Genomic DNA, 9838 nt, shown 5'->3' with positions numbered 1-9838 from the left:
CCGACTATAAATACGACCTCCCTCTCTTTCAATTTTTCAAACACAAAATTTCATGGAAGACCCACTGTACTTTGAGACGAAAAAAGATCGTTTTTGCTGCTGAATTCTCACTTTTTCTTTTATCAGCAATTCAGAAATAGTCACGTTTTGTCCAGGACATGTGCGCCAACATCACCAGTAGCCGCCCCCTTTGTCGTCATCAAAAAGAGCAGCGTACAGAAGAAAGAAGGCCTCGGGTCGGGACTAGAACAAGATAAAAGTAAGACGAAATTAGAGATAAGAAGTTTAGGTCTCAATCTTTTCTCCCCGTTGCAAATGTTGCGAAGTTTTCAATTTTTCCTATTCGTATTGATTGTTCTAATATTTCACACATTTACAGGGAGTAAAGCCAACAATCCGCACAAATGATGATCCTCAGGAGTTGTACCCTCATCTTGGCCACCGCCGTCCTTGTATACAGTTTTCGTAAGAGACTTCAATACGAAATGAAGTCATAATTTCTATATTTTCAGCCAAACCGGTCCAGAATGTCGATCTCGCAGCTGTAAATACCTTCCTCTCCAGCTTGGCAGCTTCTGACAAGCGTACAGACTCTTTGGTCACCCTGAACTATCAGAATATGGCATCAAAAAAGAACCCAGATCATGATAACGCTAAGGACAATCTTTTCACGAAAGTCGACAACTCTGTCATGGAGACTGCTACCTATCTTTGCATTGCCAACTTGCAGGTGTGTCCTAGAAGATTCTAATAATAGAAAATTCGAATAATAGCAATTGTTTTTCTATTTCAGCCATACTTTCAACTTGACAGCGATACCGCAATCTCCACTGATGACTCAAACTATGCCACCGCTGTTGACAGCTTCCTTACCAACTTCATGAATACTGACGCTGTCAAACAAGCATTCACCTTCCTTCAAGCCCAAGGAGTCTTGACTAACGATATTTCCGCATTCCACCAAAAGCTCTACAACTTGTGGTTCGCACCATACGCCAGAAACCAGGTTGCCGGAACTAATGGATTCAAGGTTGTGTTCAACGGAGAGGCAAATGGAAAAACCATCAATCGATTCGCCAACTGGTATGGCTTCTATCTTCAGGAGGCTGCTAATATTTTCAACTACCATGGATGGTTCACCAAGATCAATGTAAGTCATGTATTGGGTACGGGTCAACCTGGGGATGTTCATCTAGATGAAGTTAGTTATATGAGGAAGGGAGAGAGAGAGAGAGAGAGAAAATGATTTATCAGCAAAATCATAAAAAAGAAAGAAGAGTGTAGAGTTAGGGAGAAAGAGTTCTCAATGTTTGAAGACAAGCAGTGGAGTTAATTGCGATAAGAAATCAAAGACAAAATTGTCACGTGGTGATAAAAGAGTTAGACTCTATCCAAGCTAACAGTTTCGCAATCATCAATTGTGTCCTGGTGAACAATGGTAACTTGACGTCTCGGACCGGATACTTTCCTTCGATTTCCAGCACTCGGCGGTTTTGGTGGCAGCCCATTCTGCTCATCTTTAGCTGCTTCAGCCATTTCGGTGCTGAAAAAAGATTGAAAACATTTACAACTATACTCATGGTTTTACTCGAAACTCACTCTAACATCATCAAATTTAAGCACTTGATAGTTAAATCGCTCATTGAATCGACTTTTCTCTCCAATGCTTCCATTTGCTTCTCACAGAACTCAAGACGTTCTACTAGTGACAATTTTAGTCCCGAATCATCAAATGGGGAACAAGTTGGTTTTCCTGTGTGTTCTAGGATAACTGCTTCGAGCTCTTTCATTTTCTGACTTCGCTGATTTTCACGCTCGGCAATTTCGGCTTCGATCATGAGGAGCTGACCAGCGATTCGTTGGGTCTGAAGCAGTAGATATAGAACTTCTATATAGATAATGCTTACGTGGAATCTATTCATGATCAACCGAAACATGATGAAGTAGTAAAAGCGAAGCAGAGGGCGATATTTCATCAGCAAACTGTATCCACTTCTGTAAACTTCATTCTTTGTGTAGCAACTTTTCTTAGCACATACCTTTGGAGCTCAGCTCGTCAACATTTTGTTCGAGGAAATTTTTGATTTCAAACTGTGTCTCTAACTCGGATACATCCACAGATGAAGACATTGAAGTCTCGACTGAGCTGTTTCGAGCCTCAGCAAACAAAACTCGTTTTCGCTGAAAAAATGAAATACTTGAGGTTTGGAGGTATGCAATACTCACAATGGCTGGATCAACGACAGCTAAAGCATCGGGGAGACTAGACCTACGATCCTCGCTTCTCTGAAACATATTGTCAAGCGTTGGACTACTAATTCTACTCTTACAGTTCTTCTCAAAGAAATTTTCCTCTCGCCTTTGTCAAAACTGTCCTGCTTCTCCAGCATTGGACGTGCCATTCCTTTGAACCCAAATTTTAGGATTTCAGCAGTGACAGAGTTTTGATGAGTCATCGACTTCTTCTTGGTTGGTCGACGTCTGAAAAACTTCCTCATTTCTCTCAAAAAGGTTTTTTTTCAATAACTAACTTCTCCAATTTTTCTCTCAGCTTCTTTGCGAGAGCTCGATTCTGGTTGATACGCTCTTCGGTGACATATAGCTTGTAGCATACGTGGACAAAATAAGTGTAACGACGAGGCGGTTTCCAGTTAGTGGCAAGATGATATCTCCACCAACACTGAATCGTGGACGCCGCCAAATTTCGCAACCTGTTCGTTTGTTGGTTTTTGTTCTCCTCTTCCATCATGAGTGTGAGCCCTGGAAATGGGTATTTGGGGTTAATTTTTTCCATGAAGTAACATTAGGCTCAATATTGTTTAATTGGCAATGAATAACTCACCAACAGAGATCTGAGTATTGGCTGCTTGGAAAGTACAGAATGCAATGAATCCAAGAACACAAACCAAAAATTTAGTGAGAGCGCCAACAGGATAGATGTCACCGTACCCTACAGTGAGTACAGTAACTACAGTAAACCACCAGGAATGAGCCATAGTTGGAAATGTGGGTACTGTAAGAAAACGAAGCATATTGGAATTAAAGATGTGGCGGTATTAAAGAAGGGAATTGCACTAGGATTTCTGAATCTCTTTTTTTCTACCTGTCCCGTTTGGCACTCGGAGACTATATCCTGTGTCGTCAATGCCTTGAGCCATTGCTTCCGTTGAGTAGATTATTGTAGCAAGACACAATCCAACAACTAAAGTTATATAGTAGGTAGCCATTAGCTGCCATCTGAATATGTTATGAAATCAAATGGGATTTGTTGAAAAGCAGTGAACTATTAAAATAGCTCACTTTCCCAGAATAATCATTTTTCGAAGCAATTTCCATGTTGCCATTTGTCTGTCTACGTGAAAAAGTCGCAATATCTGAACAATGGGGTTTATGCTCAATAAAATAAATATAAACACCTGAATAAAACGTAATGTATCCAATGTGGATCCGTCGACATCATGTCCTTTGAATACTAGCAATAAAATTGTGGCGGGGATGATGAGAATGTCTATCAAAGTTACTGTATGGAATAAATAGTAAATGCGACCTGGAAATTCATGAATTCGGAGAATAATGAATGACATAAAACTACCGTATCTTGTCCGATATTTTGCATCTGCCCTAACAGACCATAATCTTACTGCAAACTCCAGGATGAAAAATACAATCATAAATATTTCAAGGAAAAAGTGAATTTGAGAAACAACGCCATCATTTTCATTAGTAGCTGCTCCAAGGATTATGTTTGCGATTACCAATCCAAAAATTACTGGAAAAAATCTTAAAACCAATGACGTCACACCGACTTACAAAAATGATATGGTGCTGACGCTGCGTTCAATGGTTTTTCGAGGAAATTATAGATTTTTAACCGGATGCGGCGCACATTTCTGAATTCAAAATTTGGTAAATCGCCGGAAAAATAAGTTACCGCTGACGTTGATTTCCTAAGTTAATAGTGGACCTCCTACGAATATTATCCGAAACTTCGGTATCCGAATTTTCCGGATCTTCACTATCTATGGTCAGAGAATGCATGGCAAAATCGCAACAATTCTAAAAGCAACACGAGAAAACTGAAAATTTTATTAGACGTGTTAATTGATAAAAAGAAGAGGGTGTTGGGAGTCACTGATAACGCGACACCAGGATTACATTCAATTGATTTAATTTCTTAGTCAATTTACTCTTTTTACAGGGCATTGCCATCGACCTTCAATTTGTTGGAGGACCAAGTGATGCTGATGAGGATCTTGAGACTTCTTTCCTTTTGAACACTTCTCCAGAGTTTGAATTTGCCGCCTATACTGTTGCCGCTTTGACCAACACCCAGCCAACTGTTGTGATTCAAGGAGAAAATGTTGATATTCAAGCTGCCACGTTGACAGTTAACGGAATCACTGTGGTAAGTTTAGTTTATTTATCTATAAGGTTCAGTAAGGGTCAATATGATATACAGTAACATATTTTTTCAATATATTTTAGGTCATTAGTACCATTTTCGATAGTCTGGAGCTTGCCTGTCAAGTTTCCAATCACATTGAAAATTTTGGAAAATGTGAAACAGATCTAGATTGGAACTTTTGCATACACAGAATTTCAGAAAATTCCTAGTTTTTCAGTTATTCGCCGATTTCTGAAATACATGTTTTTAACCATTTTCAGTACAAAAATGGACCACAGATGAGTCTTTTTCAGAAATCGGAAAACAGCAAAAAAATTTGGAATTTTCATAAAATTCTGCTAATGCAAATTTTTCATCTAGCTCTCTTTTCCACTGTCCAAAATTTTCAAAGTGACCGGAAGCTTGACAGTCGAGCTCCGGACTCCTGGAAATACTTTATATCGGCGAAGATCAATTCAAAAAACACGTTTTTGATCTATCTTATTGGCTGTTTGTAACAGATAACATTGTTGTTACTGGCTACATTATTAATCACCAAAATGATTTACAGCTCGACAAAGTTGTCATTTCATTCGGAGAAAGCAACAAGGCCACTACCAAACATACTGGATCCGCCACCACCAAGCACAATGGAGCCACTGATGCTGCTCTCCAAACCCTTGTTGATAAGATGTGGGCTGAGGACCAAGATAGACCAACTGCAGCTCAAGTCACCATGAACTGGGGGGCCCATATCAGTGGAAAGTCGGGATCCAAGCAATCCAAGTTGGTTTAACAAAATCTTATCATTGCTAATCTTAAATTTTAGCTTGTTCTCTACTGTTGATGAGTCGATCTTCAATAAGAAGCAATACGCTGATCTTATCACAACATACACCCAAAACCTCCTTACCGCTGATGTCTGCAAAGCTGAGCCAGCTATGAGTGGATTCAGAAAGCAATATTTCCAACAAGTATTTGACACTTTCACCGCCACTCCAATGTTCACTTCTGCTTTTGCCTATCTTCAATCGATCAATTACAAAGAGACAAGCTCGTTGGCTAACTTCAAGACCAAGGTTTTGTGGCCACTCTGGTTTGGAACATACTCGCGATGCAAAGGTCCACTTGGTAGCTCAGGTATGTGTATCAACAAACAGTTCAGAAAATAGCATGACATTTCGTGTTGACAAGTGTTTGGGCAAACTAAAAACTACTGTTTGGCTACAAACTCAAAATGGAGCCTTTTTATTGCAGGATGGGAGCACGTTTTCTCCGGAGAGATCAAGGGTAATGGAGTCGATGGTCAACACGACTGGATCAGATATTACATGGAGCAAAAGGCAGACCACATGGTTTATGAAGGATATTACAGTCACGATGAAGTGATTTTCTTATTTTTCTTCTGAAACCGCAAAATTTAAAAATTTCAGAACTTGATTGGAACCTTCCAATATCAATGGAACGGAGCCACAAAACCAACTGGAGGATTCTTCACTGGAACTTCCCCAGGTATGTGTTCAAACTATATTTGTAGCCAAATATGAGTTCTCAAATGTTTATGTTTGCTATTTTTGCAGCATTCGACTTTTCCATCTTCACGGTTTGCACACTCGCTCATGGAAACGGAGCCAACTGTCACTTCAAGGTCAACAACTTCCCAATTACTGTCGTCTCATACACCCAAGCTTGTGGAGATGGTTCTGGAACTTGTCTGGCTACTTCCTACCCGGAAAATCAATGAATTTCTAATGTTTTTAGTTTTGAGTGATGTATTTTCTATGAAATGAATGAATTAATAACTTTGAAGTTTGTTATCACATAATGCAAAAAAAATTTATTAAATTTTGAGAAACATTTTGAAACCATTAAAAACCAGTAAGAGGGGTAAATAAAAGTGAACAGCATTTTCTAAAAAATGTAGTTCGGACCGTAAAAAATTTGAGAATCGTTTCTTTAGGGAAAAAATGCTGAATATTTTGTAAGTTTAGTTCATGAGTTGAATATCGCTATACCGGAAAAAGTACTACCCAAAATTAGTATTATGAAATTCTTTTTTTTTTTGAACTGGACGTTTGATTTTTGATTTTTTATCATTATAATATCTCAATGTGTTGATCCGTTTGGAATGGAATCTGTATGTTCTTCAGATTGATTCAGTGGCTGCAACTCGACTGTCAATTCTCCAGAAGCTCCCTGATCTCCAAGCTCCTGGAAAAAAAACCAGACAATGAAAACTGTTAAGAAAAAAAACAAAATAATACCTTTAATGGAGAGAAAAGTGTTCTTGAAGCAACGACACAGGTAACAATTGAAAGGATGAATTCGAGAATTGCCAATGAGATAAGACCGGCGTCAAGACGGTAGTCCGTTCCGAGGCGTGTCATCCTTCTGAAATGAACAAATTGGGTTAAGGTGGTCAAGATACAGTACCGAACAATTAAATATACAAAAACGTATTTTTCAGTTGATTTAGACTATTTTCAGGTGTCTGGAGCTTGGCTGTCAAGTTTTCGATTACTTTGAAAATTTTGGAGGATGTGAAACAAACCTAGATTGAAACTTTTACATTCACAAGTTTTTTCAAATCTCTCAATTTTTCAGATTTTATTTCAGACAACTCCTGTTTTTTTCATGTTTGAGTACAAAAATGCAAAAAAGGGCATTTTCCAAAAATCGGCAAATAGCTGAAAACCAAGGAAATTCAAAATTTCGAAAACGCAATGTTTCAAATTTATGTTTGTTTCACACACTCCAAAATTGTCAGTAGTCGGATACTAAAGAGCCAAACTCCAGACTTCTGAAAATGGTCAGACTGACCGGAAGTGAACTGAAAAATACGTTTTCGTTTATCTCGTTGACTGGTACTGTAACTGCGGGAATTTCCAATGTAATAATTGAAAAAGTACAGTGTTTTCCTAGTATAACATTTCTCTGAATCTCTGAAAAAACATTGAAGACACGTTTTGTGCTTAAAAGTAACGAGGACTCCCTAGACCAAAGCCACAAGGCGCCAAAACTAGGAGATATGGGTTTTATTGACCAAAAAATATGATTCTGAGAATTTATGGAGTTTAAGGAATTTCAAAGACATTTGATTTGTAAATTATACTTTTAGGGATTCCCCAAAAATTTCACCCCCAGTCCTGGTCAAGACATTAAAATGAGCTAAGAATAGATCATCTGGCGTACGAAAATTTCATCAAAGTTTTATCAAGTGGATTGCTCATCGTTCATATTTGCTCGGACTTGGTATCATACTAAACATTTGTGAACTCTTGGACTGTATTTTTTCTATGAGCTGTTGTTTTAAGGTTACTTATAAAGAAGTCTCCACAAAAAAAACTCAAATTTCTCGAAATCCAAATAATTAAGAAACTAGCTCTCACCTCCTCATTGCGTCATCGACATGATCCCCGCACATGATTTGACACCTGCTGTTCGTCGGAAGTGACGTGGCAAGCAAGTGCCAGTCGCACTCTCCCCAACATTCATGCTGGAAGAGGAATATATTGGAAAGACGAAAGATACAAGCAAAATATTTGCTCAGTGTCGGCAAAGCGTTACCAAAAATACTTACCTGATAGAAATGAATATCAAAACTGGAGACTGTTATAATCGCTGGCACAAAAATGAATATGGAGTGAATACACATAACCAGATAGGTGATGACAAGTCCCCGGCGGTAAGAAGCACTACCACAAATTCCGACCAACCTGAAACGAATGAAATGAAGCAATTACCTTTGTTTGTTTCTCTCTATGACGAGTTATTCTCACACTACACATACACAAATCATGGTTTAATTCCTAGAAATTATGACCTCCCCAATGCTTCACAAATCACGGTTCTCAGTCACGGTCTTAAAGCACCTGCGTCTCTCACTCTCACTCTCTCACTCACTTTGTCATTTTTCGCTAAAACAACATTCGGAAATTTCAAATGAAGGATTTCTTGATATTTTGGGCTTAGCATGCTGAACTTGACTGACCCCACTAGCACAAAATAGAATGAGCAAATCTCCTCGAGTCCATGCAACCGAATTGTGTTTATCCGTGTACTGGTATAATCTGCCAAACCGCTGAGCACAATCATGATAATACCAAGGAGAACATGAATGTTGGCCAGTGCCTAAAAAGAAAAAATTTCAAAATATCCTGGAGAGTTTTCCATATATTTAAGAAAAAAATTTCTTCAAAACTGATGAAGCATCTCCAAAAATGGATTCTCTTATTATGATTACTGGAATAGAAAGGCAGTCTAACTTTTAACTTTGAGTCAGCTTTTTTCGGTTCCTAGTTGAAGTTGTGAACTGATAAATTGTTAAACATATCTTGCCGAGGAACTGAGATAATTGAGCTTGAACTTGATAGTAAGGGATGCCTTCTATTACTGGTTTTACGATATGATAGTAATTCTTCAATGTAATTTTATTTTAAAACACAGTTGTCGCCTTACCTTAAGCAAAGATAACATTTTGACCGTCGTGGTTTCCGAAAGACGTGCTTCTTTGAGCTGACTGAGTTGTAACCTGGAAAATAAACAAATTGCATTTCCCAAAAAAATAAGAAAATTTATAATCTATCATTTCCTCCCCTATCCGCCTTACAGATTGTGAGCTTTCCAACATTTCTGTGTGTCAATTGGAATAGTCATTTTGAAATACAACAAGCTTGATAGAGCAAGAATTTTGAGTTCGAGTATAGCAGAGGTCAAGAATGACGAGAAGTTCCTAACGTCCTACTAAGAAGCTCCGCCCCTCAAACAGGAACATGTGGAGTTGAAGGCGGAGAGCACAAAAGAGCACATGAAGCGATCGGTGGGAGTATAGGAAGAAGGTGACGGTCTCTGCCGCGGCTGTTGTGGTGCTGCGCAATGTATGTACACAAACACAACGGACAGAAAGTGAGGAGAGTGGGGGAATTGAGAGATTTTAAGGGTGATCAAGGGTAGATAGAGGGAGTTGCTACAAAAACTACAGTTGTATGCTACGCATTCTTTTAAAAAAAGTTCTTAAAAGTTTGTCTCTTTGACCAGCACGTAGTTTTCTTTGAATGCAAACTACCGCGAGAGAAGGGCCCTCACACTGTCACATTTGAGTTGATTTTTCTTGGCTACTATGCAAGATACTAAAAAGTTGTCGACTGTAAGAATGTTTGTAATACTATAGTAAACAATTTATCAGTTAGCAACTTTTTTTAAAGTTTGACAGGAATCGAGATAAAATGGCTCAAAGTTAATGGCATTTTTCGAGAGTATATTTTTCCAAATTTTGATCATCGTTATGTTAATTTGCTATCAAACCAGCCGATCCTGGAGAGGGAAAGTTAACTACCGTAAAACCTCTAATAGAACGACACCCGGATCGTCCACTTTGAGCCTATACATCTCATTTTCTGTAAAAGATATCAAAAAGTGGCTAACTAGTAAAATGTTGCTGATATCCTGATAAAC

At 38.5% G+C, this 9838-nt stretch overlaps 3 protein-coding genes across 3 annotated transcripts; 1 reads left to right on the top strand and 2 right to left on the bottom strand.

The window, feature by feature from the left end:
• Window positions 1-404: 404 nt before the first annotated feature.
• Window positions 405-6128, top strand: CBG22718 (the record flags this gene model as incomplete). Its single annotated transcript, XM_045240355.1, has 9 exons — window positions 405-465; window positions 513-730; window positions 794-1150; window positions 4199-4405; window positions 4956-5170; window positions 5214-5524; window positions 5642-5769; window positions 5818-5896; window positions 5965-6128. The coding sequence occupies 9 exons, from the start codon at window positions 405-407 to the stop codon at window positions 6126-6128; spliced, it is 1740 nt and encodes a 579-aa protein (XP_045097642.1).
• Window positions 1381-4044, bottom strand: Cbr-kqt-2 (the record flags this gene model as incomplete). The annotated part of the gene is given in 14 exon segments (XM_002645431.1): window positions 1381-1543; window positions 1600-1865; window positions 1908-1985; window positions 1988-1995; window positions 2040-2181; window positions 2331-2481; window positions 2532-2760; window positions 2843-3013; window positions 3104-3237; window positions 3301-3374; window positions 3417-3547; window positions 3593-3769; window positions 3811-3890; window positions 3932-4044. Coding segments are annotated over 14 exon segments (1917 nt in total), but the record flags the coding sequence as incomplete, so codon positions are not given.
• Window positions 6129-6490: 362 nt separating the features above from the next.
• Window positions 6491-9040, bottom strand: CBG27997 (the record flags this gene model as incomplete). The annotated part of the gene is made up of 7 exons (XM_045240353.1): window positions 6491-6595; window positions 6649-6775; window positions 7774-7880; window positions 7965-8100; window positions 8376-8515; window positions 8843-8915; window positions 8994-9040. The coding sequence occupies 7 exons, from the start codon at window positions 9038-9040 to the stop codon at window positions 6491-6493; spliced, it is 735 nt and encodes a 244-aa protein (XP_045100545.1).
• Window positions 9041-9838: the final 798 nt, after the last annotated feature.

This window comes from Caenorhabditis briggsae (assembly GCF_000004555.2).
Source record: "Caenorhabditis briggsae complete genome, chrX, whole genome shotgun sequence".
Classification (NCBI taxonomy): Eukaryota; Metazoa; Nematoda; class Chromadorea; order Rhabditida; family Rhabditidae; genus Caenorhabditis; species Caenorhabditis briggsae.
Note: the sequence above shows the minus strand (reverse complement) of the source record. Positions and strands in the feature narration are given on the sequence as shown.